Genomic DNA, 27,644 nt, shown 5'->3' with positions numbered 1-27,644 from the left:
GAGCTCCGTGTGCCGTGCGGGTCGGGGTTCGGGCAGCTGGCGGCCGAGCCGGGTCTCCCGGTGCAGGCTGGAGGGGTGGGCCCGGGGGTGGAGCCCACGGGGGGCGCGGAAGGTGACGGGCGCAGCGGCTGCCCGGTGCCGGGACCCGGGGCCAGGCTCAGGCTGGTTGGATCCAGACGCAGTGCTCGCAGGGTGACAGGCCACCAGGATGTGAGGGATGCCAGGCGTGGCCAGCGTTGCTAACCCTCCCTGGGGGCTCCCCACCCTCCCACCCCAGCACGTGGCCCTAGCGGTCTGCAGGACGTGCTGCCCTCGGCCCAGGGACCCTGCTTCCGGAGCCTCCAGCTCGGGGCACCCACGTGGGTCCTCAGGAGGAAACTGGGGAAGGTGGACGGCGGGTGGACACCCAGCTGGTGAGCCTGGTGGGAACCTGTAGCCATTTCAGCAACCGTATCCCCCAGGCTGGTGGGTGAGCCACTCGGCTGCAGAGCCCTCGCCCGGGACACGGGGGCCATCAAGGGCCCCGTCACACTGCCCAGTAGGGCAACCAAGGCCCAGCCCACCCGGCAGCCTGGTGCCCAGCGTGACCAGATCAGGAGGACACCCTGTGAGGACCACAGCCGAGAGCACGGCTACGTTCATCATTAAAGAGCAGTGACGGGGGCTTCCTTGGCGGCGCAGTGGTTAGGAATCCGCCTGCCAACACAGGGGACACGGGTTCGAGCCCTGGTCTGGGAGGATCCCACATGCCGCGGAGCAACTAAGCCCGTGAGCCACAACTGCTGAGCCTGTGCGCCACAACTGCTGAGCCTGTGCTTTACAGCCTGCGAGCCGCAACTACTGAAGCCTGCACGCCTAGAGCCCGTGAGCCACAACTACTGAGCCTGCGCACCTAGAGCCCGTGCTCCGCAACAAGAGAAGCCACCGCAATGAGAAGCCCACGCACCACAGCAAAGAGTAGCCCCCGCTCGCCACAACTAGAGAAAAGCCCACGCGCAGCAACAGAGACCCAACGCAGCCAAAAATAAAAATAATATAAATAAAAAATAAATTGAAAAAAAAACCAACAACGATGACGAGGGAGGGACAGAGACAGGGAGACAGAGGGGGGCCCAGCCATAGAGCCACTCCTGATGGGGACGAGAGAACCCCCGGGTTATTTCTTTGCTCCCCCAGGCCCAGAGCCCGCGAGGCTGTGGCCACGCCCTTTGTCCTTGGGCCCCAGAGGCCTTGGTTCTCCACCTGCACTGGGACAGGCGCTGTGTCTTCTTTGGAGCACCTCCAGCCTGGAGCTGACTGCACCCCAGGTGCCAGGCCTGGAGGCCCCCCGCCGCCCTCCCCGCTGCCCCAGGCGCTGCCGAGGTCTGGCCACCAGCCTGGAGGTCTCACCGGAGCGCAGACCCCCGGAGGGAAGTTGTTGAGAACCTGTCCAGAGCGGCCACCGCGATGCCACGTACAAACCAAGCATAGGCCACTGGTCCCTCGAAGAGCCCAACTCAGGAGCACCGTAGGGTCCAGAAACCCCACGTCTGGGCGTGTCGCCCAGAGACCGAAGGCAGGGTCTCGGGGAGTCCGCACCCACGGTCAGGCCAGCACCGCTCCCACCGCTGAAAGGTGGACACGACCCAAACACCCGTCCACGGACGAGCGCGGAGGACAACGTGGCCCCTGCGCACGACAGAATCTGATTTAGCCTCGAAGGGGAGGAAACTCTCACCCTGGTACAGCCCGCCTGGACCTTGAGGACATGATGCTGAGTGAAATAAGCCGTCCCGAAAGGACGAATCCTGTGTGATTCCACTTACACGAGGGGCCTGGGCTAAGCAGGCGAAGTCAGACAGAGCCACGGTGGGGAAGGGCGGGAGCGGAGGCGCTCGGAGACCGAGTGTCAGTTTGGGAAGATGAGAAGGCTCTGGAGACGGATGCTGGTGACAGTGTGAAGGTACTTAATGCCAGTGAACTGTACACTAAAAATGGTTAAGATGGTAAATTTCTGTTATGAGTATTGACACAAGTTTTAAAGAGACAAGCACAGTACAGGCTCTCTTGCTGTCTGGGTACCTGAGGCCCAAATGGGGGACAGCCAGAGGGCTGTGCGGGGGTGTCAGCCCCATTCCCCCACCCGCCTGGGGACCCAGCAGCCCAGGGCCCTGCGACAGCCCCAGGCTCTTGGGTGTGGGTTTGAAACAGCATCGTCACTGAGGGATCGCGTCCATTTACACGCTGGCAAAATGCCACTTCCTGTTTCCAAGAAGGAAAAAAGGCCAAGCAGGCTTGTAGAAAGCCGCCTGTGCTTCAGAATCAAACAGCTCAACACGGCATCGCAGCGAGCTGAGTGTAAATGAATCAGAAGCACGTGGATTAAATGTCCCTTGAAATTCACTCCGGTTTAGAAATTAATGGAAAAAGTGGCTGGCAGAACTTGTTTAGAGCTTTATTGAACCAAAGACACTTTAAAAATAGTTTGGGAAGCCCGGCAGCCCCAAGCCATGGGCAGATTCCACCTCGCCGCGGGGTCGGAGCCCTGGGCCCGGGAGGGGCGGCTGGCCTGTGCACCCACCCCTGAAAACTGCGCCGCATGTAAAACGAAAGCCAATCAGAGCAGAGACAGGGACTCAGCAGCCTCCCCGTCTAAGGCTGGGGTGAAAGCGGCGCGCCCTGGCTTGCTGCCTAATTTAGCAAATTTGCCGCCAGAAAACTGTTACTATTATTCCTCTTACTCTTTCACAAAAGGAAAGCATTGTGAGCTCCCAGATGCAGACCCCGACACTCGCCAGAAACAAGAGGTGGAACCTAGTCCCCTCCGGCCAGGTCGGTGGCCAGAGCAGACGCCGCGACGGCCAAACAGGGGAGCTGAGTGCCCTTCTCTTCCGCACGTCCTCCGACTTCTCAGAAATAAAGGACAGGGCTCACCAAGCCCGCAGCTGGCCTGGGGCTGGCAGGGAGGGCGCGAGGCAGCCGCCCGGGGCTCAGGGCAGGGGGAGCTCCGGCAGGTTTCCCAAGAGAGCCGACGTGAAGCTCGAGGACTCTGCTCAGCGGGGCGCTCGCAGCCTCCGCCCTCACCCATCCGTCTGCATCCGCCTCCGAAGCTGCCGGTCCCTCTTGGGCCTTGCAGGGCAGGGGCAGAGCCCGGGTGCCAGCGGCGGCTCCTGTGTGGCCTGGGGTTCTAGCTGAGGCCGAACCCCACAGCAGAATAGACGGAGGCAGCGAGAGAGGGGAGGGGTCTCCTCCCCTCGTGAGGAACCCGGAGTTGGGCTTTCAGGTGCCTCTGGGTCCAGGTGATCAAACCGCCCAGGAATCCGCCTGCGGCTGTGCCTTCCTCGCGGGCCCAGTGGGCACGGCTACCGGGGGGGGCCTCAGAGCCGGGGGCCCACCCCCCCACGGCCCCCAGGAGCTGAGTCCCAAGGGGAGCAGGGCAGCCCACGGCCCACACGGAGGGGTCCCCAGGCGAAGTTGCCTGACGGGGGTACCGTGGGGAGAAGAGGGGCCTGGGGTGGCACCACGGCCACCAGCCCGGCAGTGGGTCAGGAGGGCCCCCAGCGGGCCGTCAGCCGGGCTCCCGGAAGGAAACACACACCACCCAGCCTTTGAGTTTGTTCCCTGGAGCCGCCGAGCAAAGTACCACGAACTGGGGCCTCAAACTGACAGAACAATATTCTCTCACAGCCCCGGAAGTGCAGGGTCAGGGCACCGGCAGGGCCGCGCTCCCTCCTAGGCTCCAGGGCAGGGTCCTCCTGCCTCTCCCAGGGGCCGGTAGTGCTGGCGTCCTCAGGGGCACTCCCGTGTCGCTGCCCCGTCACCTTCTCTCTCATGAGGATGACGGCCACGTTGGGTCAGGCCACGTAATGACCTCCTCTTCACTGATCCCATCTGCAAGGACCCTGTTTCCACGTTCGGTCCACTCACGGGTACCAGGGGTCAGGGCTCCAGCGCCTCCTTGGAAGATGCAATCCGGCCCAGGACACTCTGGCTCTGAGATGTTCATCACGTTCGTTGAGCGGCTGGGGGCCGGTCACCGAGGAAAGCGGGCAGGGCCTCCTTTAACCCTCACCACAGCCCACGAGCTGAAGGCCTCGATGACGGCTCCCCTGGGTGCCGCACGGGGCTGCAATGCAGACGCCACGTCAACTTCTGCACTGCAAGCATGAGCTCAGCTGACCTGCTTAATAGTGAAAACGCAGAAAATCATCTAAAAGAAAACAACCATTCAAAGCCTCTGCAAATGCTCCTAAGCACAAAATGGCAAAAGAAACATCTATTCAAGAAAATCTACGGGAACTGCTTTAAAAAGGAGAGTCTTTGGTATTTGAACCGAGACTCCCCCAGCGTCCCAGCTCAGCGAGGAGGGGGCTCCAGTCTAGAGGCTGCAGCCACCAACGCGGGGCTCCCTGATCCCGTGGGCTGAGTCCCCGGGGAGTGCGGCTGGGAAGAGGGACACCTGCTCCCATGCAGCCCCCACTCCTGCAGTGGAACGGAGGCTGTACCTTGAGAACGCCAGGACCCCCAGAGCCCTCGCCCCCACTTGTGAGGGTGGTTCCATGCCAGGAGAGACCTGCATCACAGTGAAGGCGCTGAGAACCACAGCGAGGAGAACATCCTGAGAGCAGCAAGAGGAGAGTGTGGTCCCTTCAAGGGGCCCCCGGTAGGACTGCCTCCAAATGAGACTGGCCTTCCGCAGAGACACCGCAGGCCGGAAGGCAGTGGCTGACACATCCCAAGTGCTCAAAGGAAACAAAGAAACTGTCAACCAAGGATCCCATACTCAGCAAAGCTGTCTTTCAAAAATGAGGGTGAAATGAAGATCTTCCCAGATACACAAAAACTGAGAAGTGGCTGCTGGCAGATCCACCTTTTACGAGAAGTAAAGGACGTTCTTCAGGTTGAAAGCACACGACCCCAGACGGAAACTGAATCCACACGAGGAAAAACAGAGTGCTGTTAAGGTAAGCAGGTCACTGCATAAGGCAGCGCAAATGTATATTTTCCTCCTGTGTTCTAATAACTGATTTAAAAAGCAATTGTATAAAATTACATAGATATAATGTAATGGCAGGCCTATTACCAGTGGAAATGTAATACATGTGTAATATTTTCATCAATAACAGTACCAAGGAAGTGGCTGGAGCAGAGCTGGGCTGGAGGAATTGACTACAGGTGGTAAAGGAAGCGCGCTTGCAGAGTCCGCTGAGTTTGCAGCATTGCTATTGGTCGTGTAAGTAACATAATGCCATAAACAGGGGAAAAAGGAATAAACCCACATGAGATTAATGTTTATGGATATCACTGGAATTAACCTGATTGTGATGTTAAAATGTAAGTGGTAAACCCTAGAACAACCACTAAGGAAATAACTTTAGAAACGGTAAAAATCATTAAAGAATTCATAATGCTGCATGAGACAACATTCACTTAACATGAAGAAAGCGATAAAGGGAGAACAGAGGAACAAAACAGACCTGAGAAACATGAGGAACAGGAAAAATGGAATGGCAGACATAAACCCAACGATATCAACGATCACGTTAAGTGTGGATGAATTTAACAAGCTAATAAAAAGGCAGAGATTGTCAAACTGGACGAAAAACAAGGTGATCCAACTTGCAGCTGGCTATAAGAGGCACACTTCAGATTCAAGGCACGAATGGACTAAAGGGGTGGAAAAGTATACTATGCAAAGAACAAGTGCGGGAGGGCTGGAATGGCTGCACCGATGTCAGACAAGATAGGCTTTAACACAACAAGTGTTATTACAAATAAAGAGGGATGTTTCGTAATGGTAACAGAGCCAATCCATCAGGAAGACATAACAGTTAGAAACATGTGCATCTAACAGCCGAGCTCCAAAATATATGAAGCAAATCTGATGGAAGGAAGGGAGAAATAGATGGTCCTACAGCGACAGGTGGAGGCGTCAATACCCCACTGTCGATAATGGACGTAACGGCCAGACGGAAGCCAACCAGGAAGCAGAAGGCTTGAGCCACACCGTGAAGCAACGAGGCCTACAGACGTGCTTCGGACGTGCCACCCCGCCACAGCGGGACACACATTCCTCTCGAGGTCACGTGGAACGTTCTCCAGGGAGGATGTTTTAGGCTATAGAGCAGACTCGGCTGTCCAAGGCCACCACACTGGACGGCAGTGCGAGGGGCTACGGAGGTGGGCAAAGATGTTTCAGACGGTGATAAGGACCCGGGGAGGGGGGGCAGGTGGACTGGAGGAGGGCTCTGGGCGTTGGTGGGGGTGAGGCTGAGACTCAGGGTGGGTGGCAGGGAGGTGGGGGAGGGGGAGGGACAGCAGGAGCCACGCTGAGAGCTGTGCTCAGGGGAGGTGACTGACTGATGACTGAGGCTTTAGACCTCGTGGTGGTGCTTGGAGTGCGTGCTCGGGAGACGAAGGAGGCCCCTGCACCGTTCCAGGGAAGAGGGGTGGATTAAAGAGCGATTTCACAAGTAAACGCACAGTGTAAACTTCCAAGCCCTAAATCCATGGACCGCTAAGGACACGTCAGACCGAAGCGGGACGTCCGGAGGGGCTGACACAGGTGTGCAGCCCCGTCTTTCTCAACTTCAGCCACGACCTGGAGGTGCACTGCCGCTGGCTTTTTGAAAACCACCTCAGCTAAGTTTACTTAGAAGTAAATACCCTCTTCACAATTCTGATTTTTAACGTCATGCCAGTCTCCACCCTCTGGCTAGCTGCCGCTGTCCCCAAGCACACCTGCCAGCGCCTCTGTTCAGTCCGTGTGCTTCTCGCTGCCTGCAGGAAGAACGCACACCTGCCCCTTATAGAGGATTCAGGTGCCCAAGGTGTTTCCAAATGGGAGAACGTCAAGCTGGCCACTGCCGGGCTCACCGCGTGGACCTGGCGAGCACAAAGCATCCACGTGCAACCCGCAGACGTTTGAGGTGATTTTCACCAGCAAGAAGTGGCGCCTGGGTGTGCGACTGAGGAACAGGAAGAAAGGGTGGGCCGTGGCCTGAGGAACAGGAAGAAAGGGTGGGCCGTGGCCCAGCACCTGCCCAGGAGCCCCTGCCAGTGCAGTGTGTGCACGGAAGCTGCCTCCCTGGAGGCTGGAAAGCCCCAGGCCAGGTGGGCCAGACGGTCCCCAGCGGGGCTCCCAGGGCGGGGGACAGAGCATCCCCTTCAGGGCAGCTCCAGCCAGGCCAGGGCTTCCCAGGTCCTCCTGACCAGGTCCCGGACCGCCCACGTCACTGAGGGTGGCGTCTCCATAGCAGTTGTGCTTAAACACAAAAGCCCAAGCAACTGCAGAGTCTATAGGAAATATTAGGCAGGGTGGGTGGATTACCCAAGTGTGCGCCGAGAGAGAGGATTTGGCATCCGAAGCGACTTTGAAAATGGTGAGCTTCTTTGGGTGTATTTGCCCCAATAATCCACAGAAACAACAGTAATCTAAAAATAGTCTTGTTTTCTGTCCTAAGCTCCTTTTAACTTCGTTAGTCATCACCCATCCTTAAAATAAAACCCGTGTAACGTCTCTCCTAGTAGCAGCTATAAACACACTTCGAGAGGAGGCCCGAGGAGCCGGAGAGGCGGAAGGGGAGCGCGGGGGGCCGCGGCCGCGGGGACGGAGGCCCGTGGTCCCGCAGTGGCCGCAGGACCGGCCCGAGGCGGACACGGGGGCGCGCTGGCCGCCGAGCTGCGCCGCCGCCCCCGGAACTCCCTGCGCCCTGGCGCGCGGCCACCGTGGTCCCGGCAACGGAATTAAACAGAGGGAAACAGACGGGGATTCCGTCACCCGGGCGGGGGAATAAGGGGCGCGTTGAGAGCAGACAGGAAAAGAGCTTTTCTGGATGGAGTGAAAATTATTTATTGGAGGAAGAGGAGGAGGGGCAGTGGCGGCCAACAGCCCGCAGCTCGGCCCCTCTGCAACCCAGGGGCGCCCCCGGCCCCAGGGGGTCCCGCGGGCTCCAGGACCGGGAGACGGTCCCGCGCGCGTGTGAAAGCGCGAGAGGGGCGGAGGGGAGGGGGTGAGAGTCAGTCTTTATTTTCATACAACTTTCCACACCCCCCTTCGCCCCCCGCAAGGACTCGGCCCCCTCCTCCTGGCCCGTCCCGGTAGTGGGGCGGGACCTCTCCACGCACACTCTCCTGGCAGAACCCTGGCACCCAGGTCTGGGGACACCAGAACGTACAGCGGCCAGATCATTTTAAAGGGAGGGGCGAGGGAGGGACGTGGGCGGCCCGACCCTAGCGCCCCCTGGCGGCTTCCGGCTCTGTTGCACGCCCCGGCCCCCCCCCCCGCCCCGCCTCCGCCCCCGCCCCGCGTCCAGCATCCTTGAGGGGTCCCCCCAGCCTCGTCGTCTTCGCGGGGTCCCTCCAGCCTCGGTGTCCTGGCGACTCCCCCGAGCCTCAGCATCCTCGCGAGGTCCCACTTTTAGGCCTCCAGCCTCCTCGTGGGGTCCCCCCACCCCCAGCCCCGGTGTCCACGCGGGGTTCCCCCCCTTTGCCTGGGGCACAAGGCGCGGGCCAGGCCCGGCTCTCGCGGTGGGAGCAGACCCACAGGTAGTGGCACCCGAAAAGTGTCCTGACACCCACCAGACACCCGAGGGGAGACCTGAGCCGGAAGAAGGGATTTCAGCCCTGTCGGGTCGACGCCGCTGCGATGAACCGATAACCGGCAGCGGTGACGCGGGTATCGCCCCCGCCGGGCACCTTCTTACTGTTTAATATAGCGCCCAAGGGGCAGCGAAACACACAGATGGGGGTCAAATGTCGCACCCCACTTTCCCCAGGTCCCGGGCGTGAAGTCGTTGAGGGTGCCCACCCGCGCGACCTGCAGGCCTCCCGGTCCCCGCGGCAGACAAGTTTTTTGCTTTGGGTTTATTTTAAACCACATAGGGTGTCGTGCAATAGATTTATTATTTTTATACACCAGACATTTTAACCGCCCGAACAAACACTCCAGTCCCTTCCCTCCAAGGCCAACACGAAACTACGGTCCCGTTTTGGCCGCTGAGCCGCGCCGAGGAGAAGCAGCAGGGTCTGAAAGAGGAAAGTGTAAAGTGAAACGGGCCGGTTGGAGAGGTTTCCCCGAGCGCTGGCTCTCGGTTCTCAGACCAGCCCCCGTCGGTTAGAAATCCCGAAGTCGCGCCCGTAAACCGCCCCTGGCCCTCTGGGGCGGGCCGGGTGCCGGCGGCTGGGAGCCCGGGGAGGGGCTCGCGGTTCTCCAAGACACCCCCTCCCCCCAGCCCGCCATGCAACAGGCAATCTGGGTCGCTCAGATATTTACAGAAGAAAAATGACAATAACTCCACGTCCCGGGACTGCCGTGCAATCTGTTAGTAATTTAGCGGGATGGGAATTTCCTTTCTCGGGCCTGCCAGTGGAAGCGCTTTTCCAAATTTCCACAGCAGGGAAAGCCTGCGCTTTTACATAATGACTTCAGCATGCAGGGCCCTCTCGGCACCCCCCTCGTCTCCGGCCCCCCTCCCCGCCCCCTCATTAAAGCAGAGTGTGGCTCTCTCAGGACACCCGCGTGGACCCAGGCGTCCGGGCCGGGCCGTGCGCCGGGTGCGCCCCCGCCCGCCCCCCGTTGCGCCCCGCGGGCCGGTCGAGCGGCTGCCCGGCGCGGGGAGGGGCGGGCGCTCGGCCGCTGGTCCCCCGGGCCCAGCGCTGGCTCGGGCGGGCTGGGGCGTGATGTCACGGCAGGGAGGGGGCGCGGGAGCGGCCGGGCCGGCGGGGAGGCGGGGGAGGTGTTTTCCAGCTTTAAAAAGGCAGCAGGCAGAGCGCGGCCCTGCGTCAGAGCGAGACTCAGAGGCTCCGAACTCGCCGGCACAGTCAGTCACCGCGCCGGGGAGGGCGGCCGGGCGCGGGGACCGGGGCGCGGGCGCACACCTCCGAGCCCCCGCCGCCCGTCAGCCTGCCGGGCTCCCGGGGCCGCCGCAGCCCGGACCCGCCACGCGCGCACACGCCCCTCACAACGCTTCTCTGGGGCGCGCGGCGCTAAGCCCGGGCCGGCGCGCGTCCGCCGGGGGAGAGGCGTCCTTCCTCGGGAGATCCGGCCCCGCGCGGCGGCGCAAGACGCCCGCTCCTCCTCCCGCTCCTCCCGCCGCCGCCGCCGCCGCCGCCGCCGCCGCGTGGATGCCAAGTACCAGTTTTCCAGTCCCTTCCAAGTTTCCACTCGGCCCTCCGGCTGCAGTCTGCGGGAGCGGAGAAACTTTGGGGCCCTCTGCGCCCGCCGGCGGCACCATGAAGTCGGCAGAGGAAGGTAAGCCGGAGCGGCCGCAGACCCCCGCCGCGGCCCCCGGGGGCCCCCGGCCCCGCGCCCTGAGCCCGGCGCCCGTGCGGCCCGCGCCCGTCCGACCCACGCCCGGCGGGGTCCCGGCCCGCGGAGGGGCGAGCAGGCCGGTCCAGGGTCCGCGCGCAGGGAGGGGCGCGGGCGGCCGGGCGCGCGGCGGGCGCGCTGCACAGATTGGGAAGCGGTGTCCCCCTGGTGTTTCCCCAGAGCAGCCCTGATTTCGTGCGCGCCTTCTTGCCAATAGGTGTCTCCTCTTCTCTAGCGGTGAGTGCGCGCACTTGGCCTTCGCTGGTGCAGCCTCGCGGCTGCTCCGGCTATACAAACTCAGTTCAAATGCAGGCGGCTGGGGGGGACGGGGCGAGGTTAGGGCCGTCAGAACCACGAAGGAAGGACACTTTGGAAAGCAGCGAGGTTTCTCTGGGAAAGAGGGATGGCCGGTGTCTTCCCCCGTGGGGCAAGGCCCCAGGAAGACCAGCCGTATAGTGAGGTTGTGGGGGGGGGGCGGTGTTCTGCGCTCCTCCACGAGCTCAGTCGGTGGCAGATTCCTTCCAGGCGCTGGGCCCCGCGAACCGCTCCGTGTGGCGCTGCCCCGCCGGTGGCTCGACCCGCAGGACTAAAAGCCATCAGAGGAGCGGTCGGGCACAGCCCCTGATTCAAGACAGTTTGCAGCCTTAGAGACTTGAGAGTTCCAACCGTAGATGTTCCAGGACAGTTGGAAAAGAGACCGCCGAGTTTCAAGCTACTTGTTCATAGTCACGAAGATGGCATAAGTGTCTGCCCTGCCCTGAAGGCTGGTGATGGCGAGGCCGCTGCTACTGACGGTGCGCTTGCGACCCTCCCGCGTGCGGTCTTAGGTCCACAGTCCCCTCACCCGCACCCTCTCAACACCCCTCCCACCCCTGACCAAAGCAGCCCAGAGTTCCTACGGCGTTCCTGAAGGTGTCTGAAGATAGCCTCCGAAAGGGGTGACGAGCATCCTCGTCAGGGAGCACGATGGAAGCTGGGAGACACCTTTCCAAATGCCGTAGCAACCCTGAAGTACTTTGTCTAAACTATTTTAAGAAAACCGCCTCGCCTGCCAGTGCATGATGAGTGCTCGTACTTCGCAGGGCAGACACCCCTGTGGGGAGAGCTAGGAAGTAACTGCTGCCGTCTCCTGCACGATCTAATCAATGCGACGGCCCCTCCTGCATTACAACTGCGCTTTTCAAAGACTGCCGGCTCGGGAGAACTTCCTTCTCTTTAGCAAACGTGAGCTCAAGACCGTACATTCAATATAAGAACATCGGTATGGGGTCAGTGTCTTGATGTCTTGTTATTTCTACGTATTTTCATCAAGGGAGGAAGATGTATCTCATGTTTCTCACCATTTCATCCCCATTTAGAAGATGCTGAAATGTAAACAGCAGGTGACGTTTACAGGACAAGCTCTTACTGTTAAAAAAGTTTTAAAAGTTGTCGAGATTTTGATTTTACATCCTTGACACTTATTTCAAAGTTTCTTATCACTGCTTTTTATAAATGTGGGTCTTTCAAAGTTTAGGTTTCTTTACCTCTACAGTCGGTGGTCTGTCTGCGATAGAGAATCTTTTTTCTCTTACAAGAGGAAAAGGCGTCTATGGGGGTGGTGGTTATCTTTCAGGTTTCCAGCTTAAGAAAATACATTTGAAGGTGTCCCTGCTAAGAGGCAGCACGCCAGGCGTGATGATGCCCTTTGACTAAACAAATATTGGTGTATTTATAAGGACCACAGAATTAGGCTAAACAGAAAGTATGATCTAATCCTTCATAGAGCCAGGCACAGGGTATGAGAGGCAGGGCCTGCAGGTCCACGCCTGCCGTGCTGAGGCCTTCCCCCGCAAGCCCGGCTGGGCTTTAGTTGCCCATGTGAGAATCTCAGGGATTCCCCAGCGCTTCCCTCCAGTTTAGTGAGCATGTGGTCAAAGCTCACTGGACACTGCTGTTGGAGAAGGCCCTGTGCTCGTTCTTGTGCGTGGGGAATGCAGAGAGATGCAGGCCTCGTAGGTACACCCACCCACCCATCCAGAGGTGGTTCCACACTGAGTGCCCGGGGCTCTCCAGAACGGAACAAAGCCTGCGCTGTTCTCCTGCCACTTAACTTCGCGGCGTTGTTTCCTAATCCAGATTAGAAAAGGCCCTGCTGCTCTGTCACACCCAGGGCTGGAGCTCTGGGCCCGGTGCACACCGGCAGCCTCTGACAGGAAGAGCCAGCTAAACGTTTCCATCAAGACGGGAGTGTCTGCTGAATTAGCAAATAGCTCCAAACCATTTACAAGACGAAAGGCACGGGGGTGCTGGGAAGAGGAGCAGTTAAAACACGGCCACCCTATCCGGTTACCTCGGTGGGGGATCCGCACGTAGGTGGGGATCAGCTCGGCCTTAGGATAAAGCAGACCCCAGTCCTGACCCCGAGGGCTCGGGTGCACCCGGAAGGGTAAACCCACTTTCTCCTGGACAGAACAGTTGAGTGAGAAGTTTTAGTCTAAACAGATGGTAGAGGCTGTTGTTTGTGTGTAAATTTTTGGTGGGGGTGAGAAGGTGGCTGAACTTTAAAAAAAAAACCCGAAAAGAGAGCAAATGAAATATTGTGGCTTCTGAACGGAAAACAGAACTTCCATTTGCCTGAAGGTCAGCAAAAAAAGCAAACTAAAACAAAACAGCCCTCCAACATACATCTCAAAGATAGAACTATTATTAGAAACTAAATCAGGCCAAAGTGAACTATAGTTTATCACTGGAGAAAACCAGCGATTTGGAAAGGGTCATGAGAGGGAAAGGGTTTGGGGGAGGGGTCACGTGATTCCCAGGTTATCTGCTTCCGAAAAAAAGCAATCCCCACGGGGCCAGAGGGCCTGCGGGGCAGAGAGCAGGACTCGTTTGATTAGCAGCGGAGTTGCAGAAACGGACACTTGTGCACCCTCCTCCTTTCCCACTCGACTCCCCCCGCGCGGGTCGTCCTCAGCCTCTCACACCGCCGTCTTGGCCACCATCCCGTTGCTCTTCCAGATGCTGGTGTCACGGGGTGCCAAGATTCTCGGGCAGTTAGAACAAACACCTGGGAGAAAGTCCTGGGGAGCGTTGGTGCTCAGGCGGGCCTAGCCTTTTATACTGCTGTTGTGCGGACGGGCTGCTGTGTGTCCGGGCCTTGGGTTTCACCCCCCGCGAGCTCTCCCTCAACCTGGGAAAGCTTTGGAGTCACTCACGGGTGGCTGGCAGGCTACTTGTGCGCGCACAAGCGTGTGCACGCGTGTTTCAGGAATCTGAGGGACTAACGTGAACGGGGTCCCAAAAAGGAAGGGGTGCCAGTTGGGCATCAGCCTGCGAGTGGAAGGCCGCGTAAAGCAGCCCGGCCTCAAGGTGCGAAGGAGAGCGCGCTCCCAGCCCCGACCAACCTCCCACCTTCCTCTTTCGGGCTCTGGGGGCTGGAAAACGGTGTTCCCTGTGTTCGTTGCTCTTCCGCAGCGGGTTGGGGAAGAAGCCGCTGCTTTGAAAGCGAGCCCTGCGGTCCAGGGAATTCTACTCCGGGCCCTGGCTGAGCGGCTTCGGCTGGACGTGCGCGTTACAGACTCGGCAACAACCGAGACGGGCTGATCCTCGTCCTACGAGGGGCCAGGCAGCGGGGAGGCCCCTCTAGGCACGTTCAGTAGGTTGGTGCGGCGTCAGCAGCAACTCGGGACGCAGCTATTGATCTTCGCGACCCGCTGCCTCCGGGTGCAGCCAGCCGGCACCGCTAGCGGTGCCCGCCTCCCCGGAGTGAGGCTGCAGGCGGGCGGGGGTCCACCGCCGGCTCCCGTCCTCGCCCGCCCCCAGCCTCTGCCCACCCGGCTCCGGCCGCAGGGGCGCTCGGGCGGCGGGGCGGACGGAGGTGGCTGGACCCCGTGTCCCCTCCCCCCAGTCCCCGGCGCACGCGTATCCCCCCGAGTGCGGACCCGGGGGGCACTCGGGGGTCTCGCTCGCGCGGAGGGGCGGACCCCGAGAGCCTCCTGGGGGCCCCGGGCGCGGGTGTGGGCGCCGGGAGCCGGGACACCAGTGAAAAGCGTGCGCTCCAGCTCGCGGGGAGAGTTTATTTAAAACTCGGAAGCCGGCGGCCGGCAAGCTGCTTGTTTATGTAAACCCGGAAACAGCGGGGGGAGGGGCGCGGCGGGGGAGGGCCGGGGGGAGGGGCGCGAGCGGGAGTCACGTTACCCGAGGACGCGCGGCCGAGCGCAGGGCGCAGCCGAGCCCCGGGCGCCTCGACCACAGGTGCCCGCGGCCGGGGCCCCGACCCTGGACCCCGACCGGACCCCCTCCAGGCCCCTAACCCCGACCCCGACCCCAACCTGGCATCCCGACCCCGACCCCGGACCCCAGCCTGACTCCAGTCCAGGACCCCGACCCAGGCCTTGACTCCTGACACCGGACCCCGCCCGACTCCAGCCTAGATCCCGACCCCGGACCCCGACCCGGGACCCCAACCAGGTCCCCGACCCCCGACCAGACCCGAACCCCGGATCCGATCCCACCCCTGACCTCCGACCCCGACCCCGGACCCCAGACCCCTGACCTCGGACCCCGACCCTCTGATCTCTGATCCCCGACCCAACATGACGGGGCTGGAGGAGGACCAGGAGTTCGACTTTGATTTCCTCTTCGAGTTTAACCAGAGCGACGAGGGCGCCGCCGCGGCCACCGCAGGTGGGTCCGCGCGGGGCCGGGGCGCAGGGAGGGGGCGCGGGGCCGGGCGGGCCGGATCCGCGGCGGGAGGGGCGGGCCCGGAGGCGCGCCGCGGCTCCCGCCCCTCTGCCCCGGGGCGCCCCCCAGTCTCCCGTCCCCGACCCCCCGCGGCGCCAGGGGCGGGGGCAGCGCCCATAGCCTCCCCAGCGGGTCCAGTTGAGGGGCGAGCGGGGTAGCGAGAGAGGCCCCTTTGGAGTAGGCAGATCCCCCGGCCAAGTGTGCTAGGCTCGGGGCCGCACTCCAGCTGAGCCCTGAGCGCATTCCCGCTGGAGGGGCCTCCTCTTTAGGGCGGGGCGCCGCTCCCGCCAGGGGACAGTGTGCCAGGCCCTGGACTTGGACGTCCCGCCGGGGCGGGGGCCACGAGCTCCCCGAGTCTGCCCGCCCGCTCCCTGTGCCCTCAGCGCTGAAGCCTCCCTTCCCCCCACCACCAGAAAAAGTTCCAGTGGAACTAGCCTCCGGTACCTCGGACCACCAAGTCCCCGGGCCTTGCCTTTCTTTCGTTTTCTCTTCTCGGTCAAAAATAAAGGTTCTACTTAAACAGAAGATAAAGGAACCCTCCAGCCCCCTAGGGTGTGTGCTCTTGGCACTGGCGGGCGCCCGTCTCTGCAATGACTGTATAATATTTTCCGTATCATTCACTGCCCCTCTTTTAAAAGTGCAACGTCCTGCTCGTTTTTGTGTTTTGTTTTTTTTTTTTTTCCGGTACGTGGGCCTCTCACTGTTTTGGAGCGCAGGCTCCCGACGCGCAGGCTCAGCGGCCATGGCTCACGGGCCCAGCCGCTCCGCGGCATGTGGGATCTTCCCGGACCGGGGCACGAACCCGTGTCCCCTGCATCGGCAGGCGGACTCTCGACCACTGCGCCACCAGGGAAGCCCCCTGCTCGTTTTTTTAAAAAATAAATGTTCCAACCAGGCCAAGGCTGCTTGGATCTGTCCTCCCTAAACGTCTTCTCTTTTCCACTTCCTCGGCTGTACCATCTCCAGGCCTTTGGGTCAGGCGGTGACAAGGCAGGCGCGGGTGGGAGACCGAGGCAATTGTCTGAACAGATCTGGGGCGGAAGTGGAGAAACAGGCCCTGAAGGCCGTCTGCACTTGCTGGGTTCGGCTGTCTGTGCGCAGGTCCTGGCTGGGCTTCCTGGGTTGTTTCCACCTGAAGACTTTCTCCCTTGTTATCCAACCCCCTTTTCAGTCTGTTTAGCAGATATCTTTGATGAGAGGCTTGGTGACCTCTTCAGGGTGTGAAAGCCAGTCCAGGACAGGGACTGCCGTGCTCGTCCTGTGTCCTCAGGGGCTCTGCTGCCCGCTTGGTGCTTGGGAAGCTCCCAGAGTTGGGGAAGCCCTCACGGCCTCCCCCTGTCTCTTTGCACGTCTGCTCCCCCCGACAGCAAGCTGAGTAACACTCTCAAGGGGCCTTTTCAGCCTCACTGCCAAGCATACAGCCCCCACCCCAACCTCCAGGGACCACAGTCCCATTAAAGCCTCCTGCAGGAAGGCCTCTGGGGTGCTGGCAGCTGGGGCCCAGCGTTCACCAGGCTTTGGGGGAAGGGCAGCTGGAGGGAGCTCTGGGCAGAGATGGAAAGGGCTCCTTCCCCTTGTCATGGTGTTAGGAAGCAGTTGATAGAAAACATTCCTTCTTACCTATTTATGTGAGAAGCACTCATACTTTTTTCTTTTTTATTAAGACTTCTTGAGAACAGTGTTAGCTTCACGGCAGAACTGGGTGGAAGGTATAGAGATTTCCCTCTCCTCCCACAGGGACGGTCTCCCCCACTATCAACATCCCTACCAGATGGTACCTTTGTTACAGTCGATGAACCTACACTGACACATCATCACCTAAAGTCTGTAGTTTACATAGGGTTCACCCTGGGTGTTGTACATTCTGTGGGTTTGGACAGGTGTGCAATGACACGTATCCACCATCATGGGGTCATACGGAGTGTTTTCACTGCCGTAAACATCCTCTGTGCCCCCCCGTATCTCCCTCCCTCCCCCAGCCCCCGGCACCACTGATCTGCTCACCGGGTCCACAGTTTTGTCTTTTCCAGAACGTCCCGTAGTTGGACACACAGTGCTCAGCTGTTTCATATGGGCTTTTTTCACTTAGCAACACGCGTTTCCGTCTCCTGCATGCCTCTTCGTGACTTGCTGGCTCTGGTGCTAAATAATATTCCCTTGTCTGGATGGACCCCGGTTTATCTATCCATTCAACTTACCAAAGGACATCTTGGTTGCTTCTAAGTTTTGGCATTTATGAATAAAGTACTTTCTTCTTGTTCTTATTAGTTACTAACATTATATTGTAACTATTAAGTTCATGGTTACATTGTTATATTAAATTCTTCAGCTCTTAATGGGTGACGGGAGTGCCTTCACATTATTTCCGGAATGAACCTGGATAGAAATAAATGAATGAATGACTAATTCTGAGATCGAGTGTGAAGCGCGCTGGCGCAGAGCCTTAGAGATGATACTGAACCAAAAGTGGGAACCTTCTCAAAAGGACACGGCCAGCCCTGACCTTGGGGTCCCTTGTCCCTGTCACGATTTTCTCTGAGTTGAGAGCGGCATCCTCTCACCTGTCACCCTGTCACTCCCGCCACCTCTTGCGCTGGGAAGCGTGGCCCCCGGGTGTTCGAGGGGCCGTGGGTCCTGGGGTTCTTTACTTCCAGAGCGCTCGGCGGTGCGGATAAACAGTCAGCCACCATTTGTTGGGAGAAAGAAAAGAGAATTTTAAAAATAATCTGCCCTGGGCTGGGCTGGGCAGGGTGTTGTTTGCCCTCCCGGGGCACTCCCGGCCCCTCTAGGGAGGAGGCTGGGCGGTGGGCTTCCGTCTCTGGGGAGCAGGCAGAGGGCCTCCTGCTTCTCTCTGGGTCTCAGGAAATAGCTGCTCTGCTGTCAGCCGGGCGGCGGGCGTGGCCCTGCTTCCCGCCTGCCTGGGGCTCCTGTTTTCTAAGTTATTTTGGCCGCCGGGCTGGGGACTGTAGCCCTGGCAACTCAGGAGGAAATGGGCCTGGCCTTGGCCTCCTGGCCTCGAGGGCAGGTCCCTCGCTGCCACCTTGACTGTGCAGGATGGCGTTTCACGGCTCACGTGTGAAAGGGGGCATCTTATGATGACGTGAAGACTTGGGGGCGTTTTTATTCTCAGTTCCCTCCTCAGCGGTGGTGATGGTGATGGCGAGGACGCCCCAGAGGCCCGCGTGTCTGCGCAGGAGGGCGCGGGGCCCAGCGCCCAGAGCGCAGGCGGCCCCTTGGCCTCTTAGCACAGGTGACTGCCCTTGCACCTTCAGCTCAGCAGCCCCAAAGTTCCAGAGATGTTTCCACCAGCGGGCTGCTTTGTCCCAGAGGACATTTTAATTCTCTGTGATGTTTGTCAGAGGAAGGCCACAGCGACTCATGGCCACAGGCTGTTTTTAATTCCTTAAACGCGGGGCCTGGGAAGGTGAAGACCTAAGGCAGTGAGGCTGGGGCGTTGGAGCCCGTCCCCGTCGCGACGCAGGGGACCCCTGTGAGGACGGCTGCTTGTTGCCTCTGGAAGTCATCTCCCTGGCAGGCAGTGGGGTGACCGGTGCCCTCAGAGCTGTGTCTGTCTGTCACCCACGGGCCTGGCTCCTGCCCTGCCCAGTAAACAGCTCCCGACAGAAAGGTCCTGGCGTGGAGCGTCTTTTTTGTTTTGTGTTTTGTTTTGTTTCCACTACCTGCGAAGTATAATCTGGCCGCGAGGGCAGTGCCCACGGCTGGGGAGAGGAGGCCTGGCTGCCAGGCTGCTTCCAGTTCTATTTCTAGCTTCGTGTCCTACGGCTCAACCCCAGCAAATGCTGAAGGGGGTGTTCCGTACAATGAAAAACAAAAGTCGCCATGACGGGCTTCCTCTCAGGGTCTGTGACGGACGGGGGACGCGGGCAGGGGCAAGGTGGCTCCCCCTGTCTCTGGTGAGACGGCCGCCGTGTGCGGGGCGAGGGCGCAGCCAGCAGTGCGCTCTGCGTCCCCCTCGAGGCCCCGGATGGCGCTGGGCAGGGGTCTGAGCACTCGGGAACCTGCTGAGATGCAGTCAGCCATGGTGGAAGGACACGGATAGACTTTTTTGGTGGTTGTGCAGAGATGATGCGTTTGTGTGGTTCTGAAATACACGAGCTTTCAGAATGAGAGGAAATACTTCCGCCAGCTCTGGCCCGTTGAACGAGCTGAGGATGGAGCTCGCAGTGGGCGCTGGACCCACTGGGAGCTGATGCGCGGTCCGCAGGCTCCAGGCACCCCTACTCTCCACGCTGGCGTCCTTCTCTGCGCCTGCCCCCGCCGGGGACCTGGAGGCGGCATGGCTTCAGAGATGAGCCACGCTTTCATGAATGTCCACTATATTAAGCCGTTTTGAATAAGCTCTCCCCAATATTTGCTTAGACTCCTGCGCTGTAAGTTGATGAATCTCCTGGGCAGGCAGCCAGGCTCTGGAGGCAGCAGCAGAAACTGGGAGTAATGGGTGCGGAGCTCCCCAGTGGCCGCCGATGTGGCAGGCGTCAGCCTGAGCATCTCAGGGCTGTCAGGAAAGTCACTGGAAATGTTTTCATTCCAGGTAAATGTAATCCCTTTGAATAGTTAAAGAATTCAGATTTGAATTACGGTTTAGGTAGGAGATTGAGTGGAAGCTGGGAGGGATGAGGGGAGGGGAGAGATGCCCCCCCCCAACCCAGCCCCGGCAGGAAGGCAGGCCCCGGGCAGGCCGGGACCTACCTGGACACGTTTTGTCCGCAAAGGGAGAACTTCCATCAGCAGACGGTGGCTGAGCTCAGAATCAGGTTGAGGCGCTTAAGGCTTTTGCTGTGCAATTCAGTTAATTAAGGCGAACGCACGCTGAGGTGGTCTTTTCTGTGTTTAATAAAGGCTCATAAAGGCTCGTGTTCTTCTCTCCCTCGTTGCGTCGCGCTTATTGACAGACTCTGGTTAAATAAAGGCCCCCCTTCGGAATGCCCTGGGAGTCAGCGGACCCCCTGTTCCCCATCTCCCTCTGGGGGCCGGGGGCAGGGGCGGGCACGCTCTCAGATCCCCGCCACGACTCGGGCTCGGGACCGCGAATGTGGCTGCGTCCCGTGGGCAGGTGGTGGGGAGGCCCCAAGCTGATTGCTAGGATTTTTTTGAATTCTTGGAATTACCTTCCTGCCAGCAAATGGTAGTTCAGTGGTGGGATCAGCTGTATCTTTTAAAATAAATGACAGATTTGCATAATATTCTTAGCTGGGCAGGAAGTGTGGGCTCTGTCCACTAAACCCCTGCAAGGCCCCCCAAGGCCTCCGGGTGCTGGGGAAGGGGCCCGGAAGGCCCGTTGAGGGTGTGTGCGGACCCGGGCCTGGGCTCTGTGCACAGTTTGTATGTTTGCCGTCGTGTCCTGCCTGGGCTTCCCTCCTGGAGTCGTGACTCGTCTTTACAATGAAGTCCGTTCTTCGTCGAAGGCCGGATGGCCTGTGCTCTTCACATGGAGGAAAGGGCTCAAAGCACACGGTGACCACAGAAGTGAGGGTGCAGGCCTGGGGCACCTTCACTGCTCCCAGGAGCGGCCGGGTCTGGGGCCCTCTTTCAGCTGGGGGGGGGGCTGGCGTGTTGTCCCCTTGCGGACAGAATGTCAGGGAGGCATGGGGCTCGTGCCGCATCATAGCTGCTGCCCGGGGCTCTTTGTCCGCAGGAGCTGGGATGGGCCTCCTCTGTGGGCCAGGGAAGGCGCGCGTCCAGGCTGGTTCAGGCCGGCGAGTACCCTGTGGTGTCAGGGTGCAGGCAGAGGCGGGGCCCATGTGTTGGGCTGCGGGCCTGCAGGGGAGCCAGGGCGGGCGGGGTGAAGACCCCACTCGCTGAGGTGGAGCTGGAGAGCCGGTTATGAGAAGCCGCCTGAGAAATGCCAGAAATGCTGGTTCCAATGCTTTAGCTCACATGGCGCCTGGATGGTGGGGGGGGGGGGCAGGGAGCCAGGGTCTGTGTAACTCACACTTGACCTTGGAACACGTCAAACGTAATACAGCCACTTGCTGAAGTGTCGTTACTGAAATTCCTGCCCTGGACGTATGGAATACGATTTGTTAATGTTCTGCTTACTGGCCACGCAGCCCTCATCACAACCACACAACAACAGGTGGTGCTGGACGCTCCAGCCCGTCCAGCCTGCTTTTGGTCGACATCTGACTTACCTGAAGCCACGCAGCTACTGGGAACGATTTTTTGTTTCTCAAACTGGCAGTTCTGGTTAGAATGGTTTGGACAGTGTTGGGCCAGCGGTGAAGGGAGACCCTCTTAGTGGGAGGTCTGTGGATGTGGCTGTAATGTCCGTGTAAGGTACCACCACGCCGTGGCCTGAAGGGGACCTTGGTTCTGCCCGGCGCATCAGCCGGGTGCCTCTGGGAAGAAACGCACAGCAGCATTTAGGCTCCCATGGTAACTGAGAGAAGACTGATTCCTTGTTGACACCACTGCCGCCCCTGATGGGTCCTGCCCTCGCAGAGACCCCGGGGCCTCCTGTGGGATCCGCACCCGCCCGCTGCCGGGGTCCCTCTGGACAGCACTGGCCCGGCCTCCTCTGCGTCCAGGGCCTCCGCTCACCCAGGCACAGGGTGGGGCTGAGGCAGGGGTGTCCGCACCTGTCCCGCGGGGTCACTGCGTGGCGGGCGGGGCCTCAGCAGCCTGGCCTGCAGCCCCCGGCCCCCTCCTTCTGAGCAGTCTTGACTGTCTCCTCTGGACATGCCTTTCCAGGCTTATTAACCTCCTGTGTGGTTTTTGCAAAGACTGTCCTCCGATTTTTAACATTCTAGTACGGTTTTTGTGTTAAATGTGTCCGTGGGCCTGCGAGAGTGTTGGTGTGAGCGGGGGACCCGGCAGTTGAGGGGAGCTTCACCCAGCAGCCCCAGGTGGGCCGGGCGCTGGCGTCGGGGTCCGGCCCCTGGTCGCACCGCCCGTCCTTCCCTCTCGGGACGAGGGGGTGGCAAGGCTTGCGGGGGGCATATCCGCGGACCCGCCTAGCCCCCCTCCGCCCAGGCGCCACCTCCCACTCAGAGCTTCTGGTTCCCTCCGCTGCAGTTTCGCTTCTCTCCTCCTCACGGCTCAGTCTCTCCCTGGGGCCGTTTACAATCCGGCCCCGAATCTGAGCATCTGGACAACACTGACGCTTTCTCCCCAGAAGACAGCCTGGCCTTGACCCCCGGGGCGGGGGGCGGGGAGGGCAAGGCCTGTGTGTTCCCTCTGGGCCGCTCTTTTGGGGAGCAGCAGAGAACAGTGTTTTATGGGGCAGGGGATTCAGAGTGTAAAAGCCAGAGTTTCTTGATAGCAAAGACGTAAGGGTCTGGGTTGCCAGAGGGAGGTTGTATGCTCCTTCTGAAATAAGCCATAATGGAAATAGATATCCCCCTACTGGGGGAGCTGGACCCACTTCCGTTAATAAATCGGATGGGATGTGAGCCTGTACTTTGAGGCCCTTGATTCTCTGGGGTCCGCCCGGGTGGGTTTCTGCAGCCCAGCGGAAGGGCGGCACTGTCATTGGATGAAGCGTCTCCGGGCTGGTGCGCTTGGCCCGGGAGGTGGTGTAGGGTTTCCACGAGCAGCTCCATTATTCAGAGACCTTGGGAGCCTCAGCTCTAGGCACACGATAATGAGGTACCCACGTGTTACAAAGGGTCTGTTCAAATTGGAAGTCCAGACGTGTGGCTTTGCTGCTAAAAATGACTAATTACACTAGTGTGACTTTTTTAGAACATTTTACTGAGGCTGTAATCAGTATGTGATGATTTAACATACGGCCGTACCTCAATGTCGTCTGCTTCGTGTTTCCTGTAAAAGAAGGATTCCTAGGCCATGAGCCACCATCAGAAGGTACACGAGCGATCCCGGAACCGATGTGTGCGTCCAGAACCCTTGGGGTGTTTTCTCTGTCGCTGGCGATGAGTCTATCACAGCGTCTTTAAACGTCCAGGCCCCCGTGTCGAAAACCTGCCCACCCGTCTCTTGGTTGGACAGATGGCGCACCGTCGTGGACCAGGCACAGGCCTGGGCCCTGGAGGCAGGGGTGGACCAGGGTAGACCTGGGCGGGCCCGACGCGGCCCTCAGAGGCATGGGTTCTGCTGGTGCAGGACGTGATGGGGGAGATGGTGAACGTGAGGAGAAGAAAGAAAGTGGGGGAGGGTGACACGCCTGTTGGGCTGGGGGCTGCGACTGGGGTAGGGCAGGTGGGGGATGTGATTTTTGAGAAAAAGCAGAAAAAAGTAAGGGGACCGGTGCTGCGGCTCTGCGGGAAGGATGTTTGTGCAGAGGGAAGCCCCGGTGGGCGCGTGTCCAAGTGAGAGGGCGGTGGCTGGAGTGGAGAGAGGAGGGGCCCGGGCGGGGCGCAGGGACCCTGCTGGCCAGGCCGGGGCTCGGGCTGCTTCTCCGCTGGAGCAGCAGTAGCGAGCCCATCTCGGAGGCCAGGCCTGCGGGGTGAGGGGTGAGGCCGGTCCCGGATCGCGGGGTCCCTGAGCACGTGGGTGGCGGTTCCGTGGCCAGCGCCTCACCCGTCTCCCCCTCCCTTCCAGAGCACTACAGTTACGTCACCTCCGGCATCGGCTCTGGCCTGCCCCTCTCCTCCGCCCACCCCTCGCTGCCGGCCCCGTGCCACGGCCTGCAGACCTCGGCCCCGGGCGTCTCCACCGCAGGCTACGGGGCCGCCCTGGACGGCGGGCCCTCGAGCTACTTCCTCTCCTCCGGCGGAGTCAGGCCGAACGGGGCCCCGGCCCTGGAGAGCCCTCGCATCGAGATCACCTCCTACCTGGGGCTGCACCACGGCAACGGCCAGTTCTTCCATGACGCGGACGCGGAAGATGTCCTTCCCAGCTCCAAGCGGTCCCCGTCCACGGCCACCCTGAACCTGCCCAGCCTGGAGGCCTACCGCGACCCCTCGTGCCTGAGCCCGGCCAGCAGCCTGTCGTCCCGCAGCTGCAACTCCGAGGCCTCGTCCTACGAGTCCAGCTTCTCGTACCCGTATGCGTCCCCGCAGACGTCCCCGTGGCAGTCCCCCTGCGTGTCCCCCAAGACCACAGACCCCGAGGAGGGCTTCCCCCGTGGCCTGGGGGCCTGCGGCCTGCTCGGGTCCCCGAGGCACTCGCCCTCCACGTCACCGCGCACCAGCGTCACTGAGGAGAGCTGGCTGGGGGCCCGCACGTCCAGGCCCTCGTCCCCCTGCAACAAGCGGAAGTACGGCCTCAACGGCCGGCAGCTGTCCTGCTCCCCCCACCCCTCGCCCACGCCGTCCCCGCAAGGATCGCCACGGGTCAGCGTCACCGACGACACCTGGCTGGGCAACACCACGCAGTACACCAGCTCGGCCATCGTGGCCGCCATCAACGCCCTGAGCACCGACGGCAGCCTGGACCTGGGCGACGGCGTCCCCATCAAGGCCCGCAAGACCGCCCTGGACCACTCGCCGTCAGTGGCGCTCAAGGTGGAGCCAGCCGGGGAGGACCTGGGGGCCACGCCGCCCACGTCTGATTTCCCACCCGAGGAGTTCCCATCCTTCCAGCACATCCGCAAGGGCGCCTTCTGCGACCAGTACCTGTCGGTGCCGCAGCACCTGTACCCGTGGGCCCGGCCGAGGTCCCCAACGTCCTACACCAGGTAAGCGGGTGCAGGTGGGCGTGGGCCGCGGCAGCGGGTTCCCGAGGCCCAGTGCCGGCAGGGCTGCTTCCTTCCAAGGCTCAGGGAGGATCTCCCGCTCTCCAGCGCCGGGTCTGCTGCCGTCCTGGCGTCCCTCGGCCTTCTCCTGGCCTGTGTCTGTGTCTAAATCTCCCTCTGTCAGAACCCAGTCGTGTTGGTCGAGGGACCACCCCCAAGACCTCACCTTCACGAATTCTCTCCTTTTTAAAGGCCTGTCTCCAGGTGAGGTCATATCCGAGGTGCTGGAGGGGGGAGCGGGGTCAGACCTTTGGGGATAGGAGTCAGCCCGTCACAAGGGTTTACCGACACGTGGGCTCAGTTTTTGTTTGTTTCCTATAAAGCCAGGTGACGCTCGTGTCTGTGTTTTGGCTTCCCTGCTCGCACTTAATTGCCGTCACTGCACTGTCGGTGCAGATGGGGCCTCGGCTCCGCGATTCCCCAGAGTAGCGCGCCCGCACCAGCCCCACCCGCCGGCATTTGGAAACAGCGCAGCCTTCTCCTCCCAGGAGGCGGGCTGCCTGGCAGGAGCCTCAGCTCCTCCGAGCGTTGGGGCTGCCGGTGCTCTGTTGGGTCCACTTACTCAGCCCGGGGTTTTTATTTTTAACTAAACAGCTTTCCCAACAGGTGGGCCGCTAATGACCCCTGGCAGAGTGCTTTCTGCTCCAGGATTTTGTCAGGCGTAGACTGTGCACACGGGCCTTCCCAGGAGGTGCACGGCCTTTGCCGTGGGGGCTGCGGGGGCCTCTCCAGGAAGAGGCGTGTGTGACAGGCATGCAGGCGTCTGCCTGTAGATTCAGGTATTCGAGGCTCAGGGTTTTCTTGTCCCTGCTCCCTTTTTTGTTCTGGTGGCAAGACTGCATGGTGGGGCCCAGTGCCTTCCAGCCGTCGTGCCCGTTAGATGAGGAGAGCAAATCGGTAGGGTTTCATTTGTTTCAGAATTTTCTCTGTTGTGCTCAGACCCTCTTTTTCTCCACAACTAAAGCACACATGAGTGAGTTAGAGCTGCCAGTGGATAATGTAGTTCCAGGCGCCGAATGAACACAGCTAAACCTTTTTGGAAGTTTGTGGCAAAGAAACAGTGTGAGAGATGAAAGTTTCTAAAGCATCGGACAGTGAATACTTCCTTTCTGGTGGCACATTTAGGAGTCGAGAGGTAGAGAAGCAAGGGTTACTGTGGACTGGGAATCAGGACCTGGATTTAATTCATAAATGTGGGAATTTTAAAAACCCATTTGGAGGCATTTTAAAATATAAAAACTGTTTATGCAAGTTGTCCTTTCTTTATAATTATTACCTAAGAAGAAGAAGGTTTTGAAGCTAACCTGCTCAAGCACACAGGCCCACACACAGTTTAGGACCTTCTCATTTTCATGGACCGTGACGGGGCGTCAGTGAACCCACATCATCACTGCAGGTGCAAAGGTAGCTACCGTGTCTCCAGGAGCTGCTGTGACCAAACCCCACAGACGGGGTGGCTTAAACAGCAGGCGTTTATCCCTCAGGGTTCTGGGGCCTGGAGTCTGCGATCCAGGCACCGGCGTTGAAGTCCTTGGACCAGGACCACCCAGGGGCCTTGCCCTACCTTGACGGCCCCTGTAAAGACCCCACATCCAAGCGCGGTGGCCTTCTGAGGTCCTGGGGTTAGGACTCCAACCTGGGACTTTTGGAGGGACCAGCTCAGCCTGTGACCCCCGGTGGCAGATGGGGTGGCTTCCTCAGGACCTCAGCAACGGGGAGCCTGCGGGAACGCGGGTGTTTCTGGGGGGTCATCCTGCGTCAGGACGCAGAGCTGCTGCCTGCTGTCTGCTCTGGGGTCTCGGTGATGATTCCCTGGTTGAGTGCCCTGCTCCATTTATCTCTTGGTCCCAGAGCTCCAGGCGAGGTGTGACGCTCCCGGCGTTCCTGTGAGTTCACGCCAACGAACGCTGTGAAGGCCCCACACTTCCCCCCGAGGGTTTGAAGTCCACTTTTCCCTCTGTTTTGGTTCCACATCAAAATGTGTTTCCTGGTCCCTGGCGATGTGTTTCCGTGTGATCCCGTCAGCTGGTGCAGGGGGTGGGGGTGGGGTGGGCGGCTAGAGGCCACGGGAGAAGAGAGAGGTCGAGGCACTCACCTGCCGGGAAGGTGGCCAGACTTCCCGCCCACGGGGTCTCGGGCTGCCCAGCCGGGGTGCCCAGTGCTGCCAGGCTGCGACGTCTGGGGTGGACGGCTTATCGGGACAGATCCACTCCCCAGCCTGTGGTGCGGCGCCTCTGGGCACTTCTGCTTCCGTCTTGCCAGCGAAAGGAACTTCTTAATGAGAAGTGAGCAGCGTTACTCTCTACCCAAGGAGTTTGGGGGCCGTGGGCTCACTGCCCCTTTTGGGGTCTTTCTGTCTGTACAGCGTGCGTGGCTCGCCCGTGTGCAGAGCCTTCTGATGGGCCCGCGGGGTCACGGAACGATGCTGAATTCTTCCCACAGGAGGTCTGTGAAGCCAGCAGCAGTGTTGGATGGAAGTTCATGGGTTTCAACTAAGACTTTACACTTATTTTAGCGCCTCAGAGAATGGCGCTGCTGCGCTTAAAGCTTTGGGGAAACGCAGGCGGCTTGTTTTAAGTGCCCCCCGCGCTCACGTCCGACAGGCCGCGAGCCTCTTCAGAAGGGGGCGGTCTTCCCACCTCGCTTCCTTCTGTGGACGAGAAAGCGATTCCGCCAAGGATGGTGCCACGCGGCTCCCACGATCGGCTGCGGCCGTGAGGGTGGAGGCGACCGGCCGATTCCCACTCCCGGTGGATTGTGTCTCCTTGGTGGCTTTCAGAGGACGTTGTATTGTCCCAAAGGAGCTAAAGTTTAAATGTCCGTTGGTTCAAGCGAACGTACTTGAGCGTCTGCCCTGGGCGAGGGTCCGTACCCAGGGTCCTCGCTGTGTGTGTCCCGTGAACTTGTGTTTCCTTTAGGAAACCCCAACTTCTGAGGTCTTAATGTCTCTGTCTGTGCCCGGCATAACCTCTGGAT

The 27,644-nt window shown here is 60.2% G+C and overlaps 1 protein-coding gene across 5 annotated transcripts in view; it reads left to right on the top strand.

Moving 5' to 3' along the window:
- Positions 1-9,968: 9,968 nt before the first annotated feature.
- The window catches only part of NFATC1 (nuclear factor of activated T cells 1), a 101,776-nt gene continuing 84,100 nt past the window's right edge, over positions 9,969-27,644 (top strand). For 4 of the 5 annotated variants that reach the window (XM_033406149.2, XM_033406147.2, XM_033406148.2 and 1 more), the window contains exons 1-2: positions 9,969-10,231; positions 23,534-24,611. In XM_033406149.2, coding sequence (XP_033262040.1) covers positions 10,105-10,231; positions 23,534-24,611 — 1,205 coding nt within the window. In that variant the 5' untranslated portion in view covers positions 9,969-10,104. Of the gene's footprint in view, positions 10,232-14,468; positions 14,957-23,533; positions 24,612-27,644 lie in introns of those variants that run through there. The other variant, XM_004280020.4, reaches the window with a different exon arrangement.

Source organism: Orcinus orca, chromosome 15 (assembly GCF_937001465.1).
Source record: "Orcinus orca chromosome 15, mOrcOrc1.1, whole genome shotgun sequence".
NCBI classification, from domain to species: domain Eukaryota; kingdom Metazoa; phylum Chordata; class Mammalia; order Artiodactyla; family Delphinidae; genus Orcinus; species Orcinus orca.
This window is presented reverse-complemented; position numbering and strand designations above follow the sequence as displayed.